This window comes from Macrosteles quadrilineatus, unplaced genomic scaffold, assembly GCF_028750875.1.
Source record: "Macrosteles quadrilineatus isolate MER2022 unplaced genomic scaffold, UCM_ALF_1.0 Scaffold_3__2_contigs__length_128488019, whole genome shotgun sequence".
In the NCBI taxonomy this organism is placed as follows: Eukaryota; Metazoa; Arthropoda; class Insecta; order Hemiptera; family Cicadellidae; genus Macrosteles; species Macrosteles quadrilineatus.
The window spans coordinates 5,606,575-5,627,641 of record NW_026542596.1 but is presented as its reverse complement, the minus strand read 5'-3'; the positions used below and the strand labels follow the sequence as shown (position 1 = coordinate 5,627,641).

Sequence of the window (21,067 nt, the reverse complement as noted above, 5' to 3'; positions counted from 1 at the left end):
TCCTCGGAGTTGCACTCCGACCGTGGGCTGCCTAGACGCTTTACTACCACAGTAGTACCAGTACTTAGTACTTAGCAGCATAGATTTATTGGTCAAAAATCTGATGTCTTATTTTTTGTTATTGCTCAATTGTACTAAAAATGAGAGATACAAATATATATGAGACAAAATTATTTATTTTGAATATCAAGCGAAATATGGAGCTTGAAAGTAGTAAATTTGTCATCTTTGGTACCAGTTCACAGTGAGAATGGGTAATACGATTCTCACCAAAATTGGCATTCAGGTGTGGAAAAATAAGATAATAATCACTAGCTATTTAATTTTTTTTTTAATTTTGTACTTTATAAAAAAAATTAAAAATTCATTTTTTTTAATTAAAAAATAGCTGTTTGTTTTTGGGGAAAATTTATCTGTATGTTGGAATAAAAAAAGTGATATGTTAACTCGTTTGGGCTGTGAATTTGTACCTTTGATGCCTTGCGCTGTCAGAGCACTACTCGTTGAGACACACCGGGGCTTTAGAATACAACGATAAACATATTCTTTCAATGTTAAAAGATGTTAATAATTATGATTCTTTATTCTAGCTCAATTAATTGGAGGAATGCATTTCTGAATTCCGTGTCGTAACCGTAGTCTGGCGTCTCATTTTTCTCGTCCGGAACTGATGAGAACCTTTTCTGCGAAGGAGTGGGGGATTGTGGGAGAGCCCCTCACGTCGATTTAAGAAAAACTTTAAATTTATTTTATAATTTTTTAGTCCTAAAATAGACTTTTATATTATTAAATAATTTTTTGAATATAAACTTAATTTAAAAAATTTTTATTATAAAATTAAATCGTCATAACCTAACCTAACCAACCAAACTTGCTGATACTGTAATATAAAAAAGACATAAGATAAAAATTGAATAAAGGTTTTTATTTATGATTTTAGCGAATTTCCCATACAGGGAATAAGCTATTACCGTAGTACTCATGGTAAGACCTGGACGCGGGACCGATTTTTTTGTTTGTTTTGAGGTCCCTAGAAGCCAAAAACACCATCCGTTCAAATTCATATATATATATATATATATATGTGTCCGTCAGCACGATAACTCAAGCAAAAATGATCCGATTTTGATGAAATTTGGCACAAACAAGTAAACCTACGTTTATTCGAACGAGTTCGCGATCCAGCATGATCGGACCATGGTAACGGGTGTTTACGGGGGGTTTTATGGGGTAAAAATAGGTTTTGCCCATTTTTGACCCAAAAAACTTAAAATTTTGCAATTTATTTCCAAACCATTTTGTAGAGCTTAAAAAAACAAATAATTTAGTATATTGAAGCGTTATTATGCGCCTAACGGTTACGGAGAAAATTCCAAAAAATTGTAAATTTAAAATTCCCATGTTATTCTTATGGAGAATAAGTAAACTGTTGTAGTTTGCTTGTTTATGAACATATTTTGATCAAATTTGGAAAATGTTTTTATTTCTTACTAACTATTAACATTTTACAAAAAAAAAAAAACAATTTTACCCTCCTTGATGCAGCAAACCTAAGTACTTGTTAAACTAATTCTATTTAAATCGGGAATAAATGTTATATTTTTAAGTAGACATTTCAGTGTAAATCCAATCAGTCAAATGGAAATTCGCTTAGTCTGCAGGTTTGCTGCGGCGGGGGTATTTAATTATAAAATTAATTTTAACATTTTGTATTATAAAATTAAACCACCATAACCTAACCTAACCAACCAAACCTGCTTATAATATAAATACCCCCGCCGCAGCAAACCTGCAGACTAAGCGAATTTCCATTTGCCTGATTGGATTTAGACTAAAATGTCTCCTTAAAAATATCACATTTATTCCCTATTTAAATAGAATCAGTTTAACACATACTTAGGTTTGCTGCAACAGGGAGGGTAAAAGTGTTTTTTTATGTAAAATGTTAATAGTTAGTAAGAAATAAAAACATTTTCCAAATTTGGGCAAAATATGTTAATAAACAAGCACACTACAACGGTTTACTTATTCTCCATAAGAATAACATGGGAATTTTAAATTAACAATTTTTTGGAATTTTCTCCGTAACCATTAGGCGCATTATAACGCTTCAATATACTAAATTATTTGTTTTTTTAAGCTCTACAAAATAGTTTGGAAAGAAATTTCAAAATTTTATGTTTTTTGGGTCAAAAATAGGAAAAACCCATTTTTACCCCATAAAAGCCCCCATAAACCCCTGTTCCCATGGTCCGATCATGCTGGTTCGCGAACTCGTTCGAATAAACGTAGGTTTACACGTTTGTACCAAATTTCATCAAAATCGGATCATTTTTGCTCGAGTTATCGCGCTAACGGACACACACATATATATATATACTAGCTGTACCCGCGGGCTTCGCCCCGTTTAACTTCATAAGTATTCGCATGGCTCATTCACGTCCTGGTTGAAGTTCGTTCGCTACGCTCACTCACCTTTAGGTTGGAGCTCGTTCGCTGCGCTCACTTGCCTTCAGGTTAGCTCGTTCGCTACGCTAACTCGCCTCCAGGTTGAAGTTCGTTCGCTACGCTCACTCACCTTTTGGTTGGAAATTAGCTGTTGTCATAAATAAAAAAAAAAAAAAATAATAGTGCTGCACCCTGTTGGTAATCCTTGTAGCTTTTATGCTATTGAACATCATAGAACAGAACCAACTTGTTTAATTGAAACAGCTGTTAAGATTAAGCTGTTAAGATTAACATGGGGAACTACAGAGCCACTGGGGCGGAGCCCGAAAGGGTTTTTGAGATAAGAATATGCTTTAATGTTAATCGGGAATGTGAGCTATGATCATGCCAAATTTCAGCCCAATCCGTCCAGTAGTTTATGCGTGATTGAGCAACACACACACAAACACACACACAAACACACACACAAACATACACACAAACTCACAAACTTTCAAATTTATAATATTAGTAAGATAAGATTAATTTGAACGGATGGTGTTTTTGGCCTCTAGGGACCTCAAAACGAAAAAAAAAAATCGGTCCCGGGTCCAGGTCTTACCATGAGTACTACGGTAATAGCTTATTCCCTATATGGGAAATTCGCTAAAAATACATAAAATAAAAATCGAATGAAGGTTTACTATATATAAAAAAAAAATAGTTCTGTTCATAAATTAAGTTATAAATGCCTCAAATTCTAACAAAAGATGTACAGTTAAGAAGTATTTGCATTCTAAGCAAAATCAAAAAGTTAGGGTCCCCGGCGGGATTTAACTGAAGACTCCAGAACACCAATCCGAGACGCTATCAACTACGCAACGAACGCCACTTGAATCTATCGTCTTGTTGCGGTAATGGTGTTCGCTTAAGAGAAGAGTGACGTCACGCCCCTACACCTTCTCTAAAGAGGTTCTCATCCGTTCGTGACGAGGCGCTATAGTAGCAGTAGCACGGAGGTGGCTTTGTTAGCTGAGTTAAAATGTTGTAGTTTGCTTGTTTATGGATATATTTAGATCAAACTTGGCATATTGATTTATTGTATACTAAGCTATTAATATTTTACTATAAAACCACTTTAATAGTTTCCTTGTTGCAGCAAACCTAGGTACTCGTTAAACCTAATGTTATTTAAATAGATTTAATTGAAAACCAATTCAAATGGAAATTCGCTTAGTCGGCAGGTTTGCTGCGGCGCAGGTATTTCCTTTTTTAAATGGACAGTTAAGTGGTGCTAGTAACTGTTCACAGCAGTGAGTTTAATACAGCAAAAACCAAAGTTCTTGCGATCCATTTTTATTACCAGACCTATCATTAATAATTTACCACGAGAAATTCAGAACTTCTCTTTGAATACATTTTAACAACAAGAACAAAAAAGTAAAGAAAGCTAACCTAATCAAACAGCTAAGTGAAGCGGGAGAGTGAAACAAAACAGAAGACAGATTGCATACGATCAAGAAAAACTAATTCTTCTTTTTCAGTAACTATTTTTTTTGCAATGAGCGATCAGTCAGGCTGTAGACACTTGTTTAAAACAACTAATGTTTATTTTTTGATTTTGACCGCATATAAAAAATACCCATACAAATGATATGTATGTAATGTCCACAGTGGTGGTCCCAGGGGGGAGATGGGATGGATATATCCCCCCGAAATATTTTGTTTTTTATTAGTTAACATAAATACTATTAGCTTGAGCATATTTTAGAGCTCAAATAGTTTTTAGGCTTTAAATTGCACATTTTTCTAGGGGGGGGGGGACTCCCAGACCTCTCTTTTTTCTGGAGGATATTCCATATACCCCCTGACCCCCCGGTGGTCATCCACCCCGAAATGAAATCCTGGGCCACCACTGAATGTCCAGTTCACATCTTTACTTATGAAACTTGTTATAGTTGTTAATTGTTCTGAGGCAAACTGACAATTTAAATTGTTAAAATATATCTATTCCATCTATAAATGTTGTTATAATTTGTTGCTTTATTAAAAAAACCATGAAAAAATCGCTCTGCTTAACTGGCTTTCATTGCTCTGAAAGCAATCATAGTTTTAAAAATGGCTAATACACACTGTTACATGGAACTAGGTACTACAGACATTTTTATGTAAGCCAACATTCCTCATTCCTGTGTTTCAGGCTTTAAGGAGAGTAGGTCCCAATGAATACAAACCATAGGTACATTGTTGCTTAAACAGAAAAACACTCTTTCAACTTGTGATTATTTCTGTAAACATATTCAACATCAGTGTTGTGTGAAATAAATTATTTTTATTTGATACTTCACTGTCATAAGGAGTTGAATCAGGGCAAACAATTATTGCTTAATTCATATCCTTTACCTAAATCATATTTAGGCCCATCAAACATTTTCAAAACTTGACGCCCCATCATCAACCAGAAGGTGACGGTATTTGAACTGTAAATCTATGGTGTTTTCCTGACCGGGCTTCATCAGCCTAACAGCTCATCACACAAATAGCAGACTACTAGTAAAACAAAACACCCTTGCTAATTAGCTTACCACTCAGGTTGCAGCACATGTAATTTACAGCTTTTAGCTGTTTTAGCTGTTGAGTTATGCTTCCGCTTGCATTAATAGTTGAATAATAAGTAAAGGTTTGGTTATAATGGCTGATATAGGCTACTGCACTTTGGGGCTTCAAGCCTTCAACACTAATCATGCATCAGGATGGTTCCTAGCATTTTTACTCTAAATAAACTACCTTACCACAAACACTGTTTCATTGATTAAAAGCAGAAGGAAAATAAATAACCAAGTTATATAATTTAATTAGTTTCTTTAAAACTGTAATACATGTACAATACTTACTATTTATCAATAATTAAATATGATATTTATGAATGAAAACATACACCGTTATTTATTTGTTCACAATAATATATTAATTATATTAAAATGTCGAAACACGCAGAAAAGATAAGAACAGCACAAAAGACCAGTAAAAACTGGGTAATTGAGCCCATGTGCTGGCACTACTTACTGTACAATACAACATGTAAAATATGGTAAGTAAAAAAATAAAACTGCAATACTACTCATGTTCCATAAAGTTAACAATAATTATCAAATAGTCACACAATCGGGTATTGCAAAATAACACATGGCAATCCACTTCAATAAATAGAAAACTCTTAAACTATTTCAGGGTTTTAGATCAATACCTTTATTGGTTACAATATGTCCAAATTAAAAGAAATGTTTAAACAAATTTTAGTTAAAAAAAAGAAAGCAACTTGGCTTTGGAATAATTATTGAGGAGAAAGGAAGGATACACAACTAACTCACCTGAATAAAGAGTCCCAGAGGAGGTCAATAGAACACATAGAAATTACACATCAAACTAATATTTCGCCCCTTTCAGGGGCTTCTTCAGAGGTAGAAGGTAGAATGGCAGTTACGGTTTTCAGAAATATCAGTTTTATGTGTAATTTCTATATGTTCTATTGACCTCCTGGGACTCTTATTCAGGTGAGTTAGTTGTGTACCTTTCCTTTCTCCTCAATAATTATAAAACAAATTTTAGTAACACTGATTGTATTTGTGATTTAAATGTGCTGATACTTGACCTGGAAATATTTTCAGTAAGGAAAGACAGTGTATATAGTTGAGTTACTTAGATTAAAAATGCACTTTATACAGCCTCTTAACTAACTTTTCAATATTAAGAACAAGAACCCTTTTATTCCTGAACAATTGATTTTGGTTGAGAGAAGTAGGTGTTACAAACACTGCTCTATAGAAACAATTGTACATGCAAAAGTAATTGCACAATGAAAAACATGAATTTATAAAACTGTTGTTATATTTCTGGCCGATAAAAGATTGCTCTGTTGTTGACCGTTGCATCTATTTTGCCACATCTACATTTTAATGATTGATTTGACCTGAGTAAAATAAAATACTGCTACTTATTTAACACTTCAATAATTTATCAAAACCCCTAAATAATCTATTACTTATTAAATATGAACAGTTATCCTAGACACTTGTCTATAGAGTAAATATTAAAATGTAGTAAATCTCAATTTTGACAATTCCTCAAAAGCATTTCATGGTCAGTCTTGGTAAATGTTATACACAGTTGTTAAGCTGAAAAAGTGAAAATGCACAGTTTACTCTTACAATGTATTTTACCCACAAAGTATGCTCAATAATTCAATGCATTATAGATTGTTTAAACCCCTGTAATTAATTTAGTAAATTATATTTACTACATTCATCATGGAGATTTAAAGCCACAAGTAAGACAGATTGAAAAGTTCTTTGGAGAAACAGAATAAGCTGGTTGGAGATAACAGATTTGGACTATCTATTTATCCCCCTCCCAAAAAATAAAAAAAACAACTTTTGATTTGGTAAATAAATTAGAGTTAAGGTTTTTGGTGGATATATCCATTTTGAGTCCCCCTGAACCCCAAAAAAGTGGTTTTCGAAGTGATGTCTTCCCTGTGTTTGAGTCTGAGTGTGTGTGTGGAAGTGTATAAAGCTAAAGACCAAACCTGTAATGTGGTGTTTTTTTTAATTTTTTTGAAGTGCACATTTTAAGCTGAATGCAAATGCAGGATCTGGATGAGTGCAGAATGGAGTGGATGATCTGTGTAGCTTTTGTTACCTACTAAGATCAGCTGTTTCCTTAGGCAGGACCATTTCTTTAGCCCAACTATCACTGATAGCTGGCCTTGTTTCGAACCACCAAAGAGCTACTAGCTTTTATCAAGATCGAACCAGTGACCTGACACTACAACCACTCAGTTACCCAACTTCTATTCTAACTAGAACTTGAAATACATCATGACTCACTTTATGGGCAAATACAGACGATTTATAAATAAAACCTTTATATATATATAATTTTGGCCCTATTCTCACTTAAAACTATGGTTTAACCGCATCAAACAGAAAGTTGCGGCTGTCAAACTAATAAATAAAAATATTCATTACAATTATTTGCCAGCAATTACTTTTAGTTCACATTTAAACATATTCCAGTCAGTTGACTCAATTTTCCTTTTCTGAACGTTGTCTCCAAAGAACTATCAGAACTGGAAGTGTCCAAAGCGCATAAGCAGAAAGGAATACATACCTCAAAATAATATTAGCTTAAAATATTACAAGCAGCTAAAAATAAATAATAGTACGCAGGTTCACAGCCTCCTGACACTGAAAGAAAGATGATTAGCCTTTGCTTTCCACAACAACAGTGTTGAGGCCAGACTTGCCCACCGTCGTCTTGAACTGCTCTGGGATCGGAAATTCAGCCTGCAAAAAGATAATATTATAATTTGAGGCAATTTTTTAATCCTTATTCACTAATAATTCACTAAAATCTTTCAGAGCTTTCGTGCTAAATGAAGAGTCAGAGATAAAAGATTGAAATACTAATCAAAGACTTTGGGATATATTGAGAGTAGTAGTTTAAAAATACAAATACAGTAAATTTCTGCTGATCTAAATTAATTTTAAACAGAGGCCTGTTCCGATCAGCACATATTAGGTGGAGTTTTCCATGTAATTCTGTATATTGACTTTATGAGGTGTATTTAAGCTACTAGTGTTAAAAATTTTAAGAAATCATATATACAGTACATAGTAGGCTACAGTGTCTTTTTAACTGAACTGTAGTGAGACTTAGATTGAAGTTTTAATCGATATGACTAGACAGTTAGTTAATTAGTTTTTATTATTTATTCCTTGGTCCAGTTTGGATTTTGGATTAGCTGGACTCTACTGCATAATCATAACTTATTAATGTATACTTATTAACATAAATAATAAAAAATTTTGTTACAAAAATTTCACACTATAGACTAATAAAATAACACTCTATTAACATGTCACTGTCCCTTGCAGCATTTTCAACCATGCCTCCCCATATTTTGCTAGGTTGAAAATACCTTTAGTCGAGTGAAACATTATAACTTTTGTCCAAAGTGAAAGTTTGTATTCTGCTCAAGCTAAGGAGGAACTCTTTCCAATTTAGGTAAGACCTTTTTGGATAACAAAAATAAAAACCATTACAAACTTGACAAAATATAATCAAAGAATCTAAGTCAAATATTGACTGAACAAAGAAACACTTGGTATCTTAAACCAAACGTCACTAATCTTTTGTTCACTAGTGGGAAATAAGTTTTCAAAATCAAGACCGCATTTACTGAGAGAAACCTTGGATATCAGCATATATTTTAAATGTGACACTGTCTATGTGACAGTCTATGTGATATGTCTACATGTATTATGTTTAATGACAATAAATGTTTCTATTCTATTCTAATCTATCCCTAAAAATTCATAAGTTTTAGCTGGACGGAAAATTTTACTTACAAAATCTCCATTTCCTTTTGGCACTAAAACATTCATTTCCGAAGACTTGGAGCTGACAATTTCCACATCGAGGGAGTCGGGACTCAGGTACATCTGACAGCCGTCCGTCTTGTCAATGGATATCGTCGGGACTTTACCCAGCACCTAGGTGACATGAACAACATGAGTCATTTGGATAAAACTTTATCCAAACAGTACTTTTTGACTTGTTATTCATACTTTTTCAAATTCAATTAGGTTATTGTTAAGTTCTGACGTTGCTTATAGAAAAGTCCTAAAACCAATTGAAGTTATTTAGACAAGACTTGCATTTAATATTTTCTAACTTTTGGTAGTTGGTGATTATTATAATTGAGTAGTTGTGCATCCATTTCAATCCTACAGCTTTATATATTATCTGGATTGTAGATTATGGCACCACAAAACAAATATATTACGAAAATCTTACCTTTTTATGACACTATATTCCTCTGAATATTTTGTAAATCAGCTGATTTTGTTACATTGTAATTTTGCTCATCCGGTGATACCACTAACCTGACTATGTTAAATAACTTCTTGATCAGCATTGTAAGTGTTATTAAATTTACGGAAAGTAAATAAAAGAAACGTCTTATAACACTTAAAACATATATTTACACTTATACTTTTACTCACAAGATGGTAAATATACAAAAAAGATGGTAAGGGTGATCAATTTCAATGGATAAGTGTAAATATATGTTTTAAGTGTTATAAGACGTTTATTTTATTTACTTTCCGTATTATATGTTAACCTAGCGATTTTGCTCAGCTGGTGTTTTTGCTAATATAATGACTTAGTTAATCTGACAATTTTGTTAAACTGGTGATTTAGCCAATCTGAATATGATTTTACCTGCATCTGGACAGACTGGCAGTTTACGAACTCCACGGAGGACACGAGAGAGTCAAACACGACGGCGGACTTGCGGCAGGAGTCGAGGAAGATGGAGTTGATCTTCCCCTTGACTGTGAGAGTGGAGTCTAGGCAGCCGTACATGTAGACAACATTGTTCATCTCTGCACCATCCACAACCAGGTTCTTGTTGCCTCTTTGGTGCTCCTGAACAATACGTGTCACTTTAGTAGGTCTCGGCACAAACATCTCTTTGAATAGAAATTTTAAAATGTTAAGCAAAATAGAATGCAAAATTTCTGCTGATAGAATTTTGAAATGAAAACATACCTATTTAGCTTTCATCTTACCCTTTCAGCAAATTTCACACTAAGATATTAAAATTTCACTTGTGCCGTGCGCGTCACCGTTATATATATGTAGTCGGCACACCAGCAGAGCGTACTGGCTGAAATCACTTTCAGTAGCACCTTCCAAACGCAGCAGACCAAAATGACAAAAGCCCTAACCTACTCACTGTCGTCCTCACTCTTTAGCCTATTGTGGCACACCGGCAAGATTTTAGGAGTTCTCAATAACCTCGATAAGTTATGAGCTACTACTAAGAATTTAATTATTAGGTAGTCGAGTCAGTAATATGAAATAGTTAAATTTAAATCTTTAGTTAGGGGTTGCCGGGGAGAAACCAGGGGCTTTAGGATGTAGTTTTGCAATTTAATATGTCGGTTTCTCCTTGTTGAAACAAAGTCACAAATTCACATGGTTCTAAATTGTTCAGTTATTCTCTGCTGTCAATCCGAGTAATTTATCCCCAAATTACATTACTTCAATCAAGTTTCATATTCCACAGTTGGTTAACTATTAGTTATTCATGTCAACGCAATTCTTACATTTTCAGGTAGTGGTTTAGTTATAACGTTTTCATGTTATAAATTAGTAAATCACAGCTCATCAAAAGCTGGCTTAGGGTGTTTACGGCAATGGGCACGATCAACCTCAGGGTAAAACCTTTCCTTCACAAATTCCCACCAATCACTACAAATTGTTAGCAATCGCAACACACTAAAAAGCACAATTTATCATCTTCTCTGCAGCAGCAAACCTAAACACTCATTAAACCTAATGTTATTTAAATAGAAAAAAAATCTTGACAGTTTCAAGGTAATGTTTGAGTGAAAATCCAATCACGCAAATGGAAAAAAGCTTAGTCTGCTGGTTTTCTGTGGTATTTTATGGTATTACATCCTTAAGTGGTATTACAAAAACTAATAAGACAAATGGTCAACTTTATAATCAGTAACTAGACCAGGATTTAGACCATTTACTTCCAGAAAATTGTGTGAAAAATTAATAATATATGAATACTTACAACAAGCCATTTCTTGCCGTCCTTCGCAAAGACTGGAGGTTTGTTGGAGGCGAGACCCTTGGCGGGGCTGGGAACCTGGGCTGTGGGGGCAGTTGCAGCTTTGAACGGGGCCGGACCCGTCCTCAACCCGGGGTTCTTATGTGTCTGCATATCTGGCGTCACTTTCTTGAGGCCTGCATGCACAAACTACATTACACACTACTAAACACAGCCTACATCACGTATCACTACAACTTCTGTACAATGTACAATGTATCACGGTGGTGCGAGGAAAAGACAATGTGCAATATGTAACAATGTAGGGGAACTAACTAGCATAACCTATTATCAATTTCCTTAATAATAACATAACCTATTAATACAAAAGAGAATAAATAAGCAGTTAGTTGGTCTATACTGTTTGATACCAAGTTGAACAAGCAACATATCTATAATAATTAATTAGATTGTATTATTTTCACCTAGATGATTGGCCAGATTAAAAGTAAACGTGAACTCCATATTGAATACTTATAATGTAAATTAATGTTCAAGAGCATAGGTTTTAAAGATTTTTGTCAGGATTACAGGCTTACCTTTATGGGAAAGATTCTATTCTGACACATGAAAAACAAAAACTTCACTAGTAAAGTAAAAGAAACATTTTTGAGTTTATTGTGCCTGGGTGGACTCATTCTCATTAAGGTAACCCGGTTTTGCTAACAAAATTCATATTGAATACTGTTGTTAAGCATCAAACAAACAATTTGAGAATGATTAAGGATTGGAGTAGTAAATTACTGATCGGAAACATAACTGTGCAAACACACATCACATCAATCATATCAATTACTGAAATTCATGCAATGTTCATTGATAAATTTATAAAGTGGTTAGATTAGATGAATTAAACTATTAAAAGTTGTCAGGACATTGTTACTAGTCTTATAAAACAATCTGTAACTGAAAAAAGGAAACGTGCAGAAGAAACTACTATATTACATATTTTTATAAATTAATGTATGTTAAAAGATTATAAAAGGACAGTTTCGCAAGATAATAATAAACCTTAATCTAACATGACAACAATTTTAATAATCAAAATATAATTTTAACAAATAAACTGAGTGGCAAGAGTCAATGCAAGGCTACATAAAATATCGGAAGAACAATATTTATTGGATAATAACCATACACGTAATAATCTATTAGCACTGTTTGTTTATGTTTGTTTATAGTGAAGCTCTATGTGTTTTAAACTGTTAATAGAAGAATTCACAACTTCAACTAGAACATTGCTTAAAATATGTGAAAAACTGGTAGGAAATAGCTGAATGATTCTATAAATACGTCTAACAAAACTAAATTTGTATTTTGAGTCGTCCATAGACTTCAAGCACAAAAAACAACATATAGCCTACTAATTTACAGAAAGCAATAGGCAGAAAATTCTTGTTAGCGTTATGAGGCTGCAAAAATCTATGAAACCATAATATTTCACAAGTATAATATATTACCATTTCAATGTGCACACAATGCTTTAGCAGAATATTTAACGAACAAACATATGGTGGGTAAAACTTTCATTTTATTTACAACAAATTTGAAGGAAGAGTTTAAGACAACATACAATTAATTGCAAAGAACGTTTCTAATCGGATACAATTTCGTGATTTTCTGAACTATCCAATTATCTATCTACAAAGAAAGCACGAACGAGCATTGATTCTGTTGTCTAATTTCAGTGTTAACAAACCAATAACCAAGGGACAACACTTAACTTGTGAGGTTTTAAAATTGCTATTTTATGCAAACAAATCTTAGTTCATAGGTCTACAGTAAAAATGCACTCTAAACGTTAAGCAACTTGCACTTTTAATGACAGCTATATCAAATGTCATTTTCTAAATCAAAATGTGCATCTGACAGTTTGTTAATGCAAACCCGACAGTGCTACATGTGTCTTAAAAACATCCGAAGATAACATGCTTTGGCTAAAGGCTATTCAAATGTGCTAAATAACTGATTTTAAACAACAAAGTATCCACAACGAGTACTGATTATTTCCCTCGTTCTGTCTGGGAATAAATGTTTCAATAGCATTCATTCGTCTAGTCAATGACAACAATAGACAAATACAGCAATCGCAAAGTTTTGGAGGCACAGATCTGTGCGTGCAGGTGATTTAGGAGACTACCAGTGCAATTTTGGGAAGAATTTAAATTTAATGAATTATATGGAGATTGTAAAATATATCCGAATATGAGGTTGAATTTCAAAGTAAGCACTAAGTTTAACGTTTTAGTAAAAGTAAAAAAACATTGAAAATATCTCCTTTCATTTTGAGACATGCAGGATGGTCTTCCCTTAAACAGCCACAAAGGATTTTTATTGGTTTACAGTAGACATGATCAAAGAAACATTTAAAGATGATCTCAACAGCAAAACACTCAGACACCCACTCCTCTGGTTCAGAATTCCACTAAAATCCTCATATTTCTTGCAGAGACCCATCCACCATGCAAAGAAACTCGAATGCAGAAGCATGCGGAAGACAAAAAAGAAACCTACTTTTGGTGATGTCCTCGCCTCTGTTAATCTCGGCAAAGAGAGCGGACCGGTCCTGTGACCCGTCATCACTAAGGGAGAGACAGTCTATGGGAGGGGGTGGGGGAGGTAGGCCGGCAGGGGGTGGGGGAGGGGGTACTCCAGCACCTGAGCCTGTCTTGGACCACACTAGTCCCGTCGTGTGATGTCGCTTGACGAATGCCTGCAGTTCTGTCAACGTCTCCACCCACGCTTTCACCCAGTCCACATGCGTCTGGTCCCTGCAACAATCGACTTTCCTACTGATCAAAACTATAATGTAAATTACAAAATAAAATACTGGAAATGTCTTTAAAACCTCGCTTTTACCCGTCCAAAAAAGTCTCAGACCTGAGCACGGTTGCTGGAATAATCTTCTTAAAAGTCAATAGCTTTTTGATGGTTTGAAACTGGGCCCAGTTTTACTTGATCATTGAGCTTTTGAAAAATCTTCTTAGCTAAAGATTTAGCTGATCTTAGTCAGTAACAGAGTAAACATCTCACCTTAATTCATAATTCACTAATACCAATGAATACAAAACTTATAAGAAGCACAATGCCTTGGTTAAAAATTCAGTCTGGGAATATTTGAATTTCGGATAGTTCCCGCAACGGCCGCAAGGTAGACTTCGAGCATGCGGACAAGTCAGTTGACTGAGTGAGAGAGAGTGAGACAAATCGACAGAATCGGCTTAGCGGGAGAGAGGGATGAAGTAGCCCCATAGATAAAACATACTCCCTTAGTAGATTTGTCATCCTTATCAATATGGAACAGCTGAAACCAATTGTATTGTTAGTTCTGTACGTCACATTGTAGAGGTTTTGTTTTGTTTACAATTTGTTTCTTGTTATTTAAGCCATTTAAAACCTCGTTTAGCCAAATAAAACAGTCTAATCATAAATAATAACGGGTCTACTAGTTATATAACCAAACAGTAAAACACAAATCATGAAAATAACCCTAAAATAATATAAACAAAATTATGTCTACACTAGCGATCAGTGTCGACGTTCATGAACTAGACACAATAAACAAGATTCAAAATTTACAATGGGATGAGAAGCCTACATGTGTTGCTTAGTCTATATGGTAACAAGGCCGCCACGAGAGCGATCGTAGCGGCAGCCGTGCGAAGCTCATTTCGGAGGTAAAATTCCAGTATGACTATTCTTCATAAGCATTTAGCTTCTTAAAGGGTTTGTATTCATTGCTAATACGTAGCACCATTTGAGAGTGATTTTTTTACATTCTGTGTGTTTTAGTGCCAAGTCTTTTTAAAGGTATCAATAAGTGTTTGAAGGTATCAGTGGTTTTGAAGAACATTTTGATGACAACATCAATCTAATTGAACACACACAACTGATGGTGCTGAACTCACTTTTGTTTCCAATCCTTGAGGACTCTGTTGGTGTAGAACTGCCCAGCATCATTCATCTCCTTGATGTATGGTGCCGGGGCAGGACTCTGAAACAGATGCAATTAAGATTGATAACAGATTGTGTTTGACTTGAATAAACTCAAAGAGAACAGATACAAGCACAGAAAACACCTAGGTAATGTTTTAGTACCTTATTATATGTATCTAGCAAAAAAATAGAGTAAGTAAAAATGAAGAATAAAACACAACTAAAAAGACCCAGTCAATGATCTATTGTGCTTATTTATACTTAAGTCTTCTATAATAAGTTGGGTTTTGTATTAGAATTTGATAGAACTTTTACGCAAGCCAATTTTAAATCATTTAACGCTAATGACTTGTATGGCTTAACCCTACCAAAAGTTACATGAAACTAATTGTGACACTCCTAGATCAAAACTGTTAACCATATTCAGGACCCTTGACAACGTTTCAAGGTTTTGGAAATACCACACTTGTACGAGAGTGTGAAGCTTATAAAACAGTCTCCAAACCTGTAATTAATTAGTTGTAGTTGTTTTTTTCAGGGTTGCCACCACAGTGGGATGATAAAATTCATGCAGAATTCATGGTTTTCATTGGTAGTTTACAAAAAATTCATGGTCGATGCGCTTATACAATTTCGACACAATTGAGTTTTGCTGGTTTCATAAACTGACGTTAAAGAGGCAGTTTCTTTGTGTGTTACTTTTGAATAACCTTTCATACTTAATATACATCTTTTTTAGAGTGATTTATAAACATTCAAAACAAAGTTGAAAACAAAACTGGTCCAGCTCATATTCTATATGAGATATTGGAGAAGAATTTTAAAATATATTAAGTCTAGGTCTAATTCAGTCTTTCCACCGGAATAAAACAAAAATCCCACTCACCCAACCAAAAAAGTCGTGTTTCATCCAGTTTTATCCCCCTCTACATAAAATGTGCATTCTGGTTTATCTTATTCCACAACGTACTAAGATATGATGGTTTTATCCAAAAAGCTAAAAAAATCAGGCGTCAGTCGGAAATTCGTTTTTATTGCACACCCCGTTTCAATTCCGTGCATGGTCTAAAACTTCTGTTTTTGTGATTTAATTCCCATAACCCTTTTTCATACGCAGGGCCCTCCTTTTTCATCACCAGCCTACTAATGATTTTTCGAACCATATACAGTCCTTGGGAAGTCTCAGCTGACATCAGCATCTTGAATGACTTGGAATGAACCAAGCAATTGTTTCTGACTGTGGAACATGTTAAATAATCATCTCCACACAGTATTTTCATGGTGTTCGTTTTTATGAACTGTTTTTAAATATGAAATATTTTTTATTTGGAAAACTTAATGGTATTGGTTGAATAATTTTTTCTGATTTTGAAAATTCATGGTCCATTTGAGAAATCCATGCATAATCCATGCCTTTTTTCATGGTCACAAGAATTCATGCATAATTCAAGCTTTTCAAGGTTTTCATGGCTGGTGGCAACCCTGTTTTTTATAAGCAGCCTCGTACATTTTTCTCTTAAAACATGATGTAGTTACTTTAAATAAGTTATTTTAAATAATGAACAAGGTGTTTTAATATTATAAATATTGGTTTGAAGGAGTCTGTGACATAGTAGTCACAAATCCCTTTCTGACTATGTAGTGTATTGCTATAGTCTCTCACCACAGTGACCCAGCCCAGTGCGGGGATGCTCTCACTGATGGCGCTGAGATGGTTGAAGTATTGTGAGGTACGGTTCTTCTCCCGCAGCTCTTGTATGGCAGTGATGACTGAAGACGTGGGCTGCAGCAGACCTGCCTGCTCAGACTGAGATGGCACTGTCCTGGCCTCGGCTAGCCTCAGGTACTGCAGCTGCGTCCTGACAACAGCAAAGGCTTAACCTTAATGTCTGCAAGTAGCACCAGGTCCGAAAGGCAAAGACGATGTTTTGTGTAACTATTGAATGAATAGTTACCTATATATGTGATATAAGAGAATATACTTCAATACATCAGAGTCCTGCAAACTTGGCACTCGATAACCAAGTAGTTTGGATTTCTCGTCGAACTCTGAAAAGAATAGAAACTAAACCAATGCTCTTTGCAAAATTGCACACAATTCTAGTTTACACAACTAGTTTACCACCAGAATTGTGTGCAATTTTGCAAAGAGCATTGGTTTAGTTTCTATTCTTTTCAGGGTTCGACGAGAAATCCAAACTACTAGGTTATCGAGTGCCAAGTTTGCAGGACTCTGATGTGTATATATTCTCTTATATCACATATAAAAATAACTATAGTATTTATCTTTCTAGACAACAATGAACAATTTGAGTTGGAGGAGGAAGAAGAAATTCTATGTGTAAAGATAAGATTGTTCATCTCACTACTTCACAAAACAAGTGTATGTGACTCAATATCCTTTAAAAATCCTAAGATATTTTTCGTAGTCTTGCATTTATTTTAATTCTTTATCATTAACATTTTTGAAATTGAACAAAGTACAATTACACAAGGAAAATTTTTTTGTCATTAAAACAGAAAAAAAGTTCTTCATTTGTATGTTCACCAAAGTGTTTTTGTCCTTTGCAGCAAGCTTTACTTGTTATGATTTAGCTATATAAATGACTACTGACTGGAAAGCATCGCTGACTAGCTTGGCCTGGGCAGCAACTTCAGCTCCTATCTTGCTGGACAGTGAGAGGTAGGATGACAGAGGGCCAGAGATGATGTCCTGGTAAGCCTGAGAGCTCATATTGGAGCGGAGAGGTGGCGACAAGTTCACTTCTGCAACAAACAAAGCAAATTCCTCATTAGCTCTACTATTTCATTTCTTTGAGGGTTATTTTTTGTATTGGAAGGTTAATGATTTTCCTGCTGTGCCTGTATTTGTGTACCTATTAATCTTGTCATGATTCAGCATTGACTTTTGGCTATAGATGTTGACATCTACATGGACCAGCTACGCTAAATTTGTATTCCAATGGAACATTATTGTTGAATAAGGATGTACTGCTATAACAACTAAAGACTCTGATACATCATTCTTATCAAAATTTTCACTTGAATGTTAAATTAGTTGAGGATCTTTATTGTCACGAAATGTCAATGTGACTTTAATGAAAGGACGATGTAGACTGTGACAAATAAACTCACCCAACCACAGTTCCTGGATGCCAACCCTTTTTATTGGAAATGATCAACTACTTAAAAGTACAGTGGCACTTGTTATATATTTTCTTTGTTCCAAATATGTTGATGGGTATTTAGATTTTATTTGAAATAATTTATAAATAAAAATACTTTTTAAAAATAACACCTTTTTAAACGCACTAAAAAGTATAAAATAATTTATAAAATGTTGAGAGAATAAATACTTGTAAGATTTAAACCGAAAAACGTGGGGCGCATGCTGATTTACAATTAACTTCACCTATTGAACTATTATGATCTATTGCATGCGCCCCACGTTTTTCGTTTTAAATCTTACAAGTATTTATTCTCTCAACATTTTATAAATTATTTTATACTTTTTAGTGCATTTAAAAACGTGTTATTTTTTAAAAGTATTTTTATTTATAAATTATTATCTAGTTTTTAGTCTTTAATGTGTAAATAATATGTTAAATCTATTTTATATAGCCTCTTAATGCATAACAAAAACCCAAAACCTTATTATCTGTAATCAGATGTTTTATCTTTACTTTGAAATGATTGTTTTATATTTTTAGAATATCTCGGGAGCGGAACCTGTATCTATTAACCTCTGCTCTTCTAACTTTCAAATTTAAGTATTTACATATTTACAGCTGACTTAAATTAATTTATATGTTTACATTCTTTTAAAATGTAAACATGGAAAATTTGGAAGCCAAAGGGGCGTAGCCCAAGGGAAATATGAAAATTAAATGATATAATATTGCATTGTCATCCATTTGTGTGCTATGTTTCAAGTTTCAAGTCTCTAGCTCATCGGAAACTTCGTTTAAAATTGATATCAAAATTTGAAGGAAAGCGAGCTAATAAAAACAAGCCCTTGGGGCGTAGTCCAAGGGAAATATGAAAATTAAATGATATAATATTGCATTGTCATCCATTTATGAGCTATGTTTCAAATTTCAGGTCTCTAGCTCATCGGGAAGTATCAAAATTTGCAAGAAAGCGATTTAATAAAAACAAGCCCATGGGGCGTAGCCCAAGGGAAATATGAAAATTAAATGATATAACATTGCATTGTCTTCCATTTGTGAGCTATGTTTCAAGTTTCAAGTCTCTAGCTCGTCGGGAAGTTAGTATAAAATTGATTTCAAAATTTGTACCGGACAAGAAAGCGAGCTAATAAAAATGTTTTAAAATACTAGGATGGGAGAATCCATTGATATTTGTATAGAAATTCCCTAAGTAAAGGCAGAAATCCCGTTAACCAAAGTGCAAGACATAACAATTACTAGTAAGCAAAGCTGGTAATTAAAATTTTAAAATCCAATGAAAAATAAATATAAATATTCCAAATCATTCATTACAATTAGTTTTTAAAACTGCAGTAAGAATTTTAAACCATCATTTGGTTTTTATATTAAAGAAATTCTCTTAAGGGGTACCTGATTTTGACTTATATAAAAAATATTAGGAAAGTAATATTTTTGGTTTTGTTCATTATATTTACTTTAAAGGTAAGTTACGTGTCCAAAGCAGCAGCAAACGATTAATTTTATCACAAGATATGTTTAAGGAACAAATTTACTTGACATTTGATATGAAACCTATTGACATCAGTTACATTCTGGCTGGCTTATCAAAGCTGATGATTTACACGTCATACACATGTCAGTTCATACCATGAACATTTAATCTTTCACATCCTCTGCATACCTAAACTTGTGTTTGACAGATTTATGCTCTTCATGTCAGAACTGTGGCGAGGTAGCTAGATAATTACACAGAAACAATATTTTCTTGGGCCCAAATACCAAAAAGGGTCTTACAGTACTATACTTTTATTTTTAAATCAGTTTTTTAAAGAGTTTTTTCTGGTGTGGCTGTTTAGAGCAGTGGCGTTGCTTGGTTAAATTCCAGGGGGGGGGGGGAAGAGCCCCAAATTTCCCAACTGCTTAACATAGATTTCCCAACTATTTTTTTTTTAGAAATCTATTTCTGTACTATTTTTAAAAATCTACAAATTATTATACTACACTGCAGTCACACTCAATTCAGTATTTATAAACTTGCATTACCAAAACATAGCTAGTTTTACATATATACAAAATTACTCAATTTCTAAAACTTCTACCAATTCATAATGAAATTTTATGACTTAAAAAAACTTGAACAAAGAATGTTTCAAATCCAAAAAACTTAACAAACCATTGTGGTAGCAGACGTAGCAGTGTAAAATTTTAGGGATATAAAATAAGCGTAGTACAAATTAGTATAGAAAAAATATTTTATTACAAAATAAAGAAATTAAAATACTTTTAGAAGTTAAGATCAACATTTTAACTTTCATAAAACTTACAACTAGGGTAGGCCTAAACAAGTTTGTAATGATGAAATATTAATATCAGTGTTGTGAATAATATTATTCTAGTCTAGAAAAGAATAAACCTAAAATAAGACTCGTATAAAATAAAAACGTTCAACTTGGTTGATAATAAACTTATACATACAATAAAAATTTTAACCTTCATCTTCATCAAACTAGAACTTAGACAAAAATCAAACTTAGAGTGAAAGTCAAACATCAAATTTTAGGATATGTTTTGTCCACGTAGATCTGTTTCAAAGCGATTAGTTGATTCATTTATGTAAATCCTTAATTAGGAATGATAAATAACTTGTGTAGATTTTTTTAAATATATTCAGAGAATAAATATTTCATTTAGGTTATTAAAAAATAAGAGTTTTAAAGGTAATACCGATACACAAAACCTATCTTTAATGTTATTTTAATCTGCTTATTAGCAAGTACTCCGGTCAGTTAGCCTGCTCCAAATACCACAAAAAAAGGTATAAAATATATTTCATGTGACTAAC

General features: G+C 33.7%; 1 protein-coding gene across 3 annotated transcripts in view; it reads right to left on the bottom strand.

The window, feature by feature from the left end:
• Positions 1–7,128: 7,128 nt before the first annotated feature.
• The window catches only part of LOC128988690 (adenylyl cyclase-associated protein 1-like), an 89,192-nt gene continuing 75,253 nt past the window's right edge, over positions 7,129–21,067 (bottom strand). For 2 of the 3 annotated variants that reach the window (XM_054410236.1, XM_054410235.1), the window contains exons 3-10: positions 17,671–17,821; positions 16,719–16,914; positions 15,028–15,113; positions 13,634–13,890; positions 11,084–11,256; positions 9,715–9,921; positions 8,838–8,981; positions 7,129–7,772 (exon numbers count right to left, since the gene is read on the bottom strand). In XM_054410236.1, the coding sequence (XP_054266211.1) occupies positions 7,689–7,772; positions 8,838–8,981; positions 9,715–9,921; positions 11,084–11,256; positions 13,634–13,890; positions 15,028–15,113; positions 16,719–16,914; positions 17,671–17,789 (1,266 nt within the window). In that variant the 5' untranslated portion in view covers positions 17,790–17,821 and the 3' untranslated portion in view covers positions 7,129–7,688. The remainder of the gene's footprint in view (positions 7,773–8,837; positions 8,982–9,714; positions 9,922–11,083; positions 11,257–13,633; positions 13,891–15,027; positions 15,114–16,718; positions 16,915–17,670; positions 17,822–21,067) is intronic. The other variant, XM_054410234.1, reaches the window with a different exon arrangement.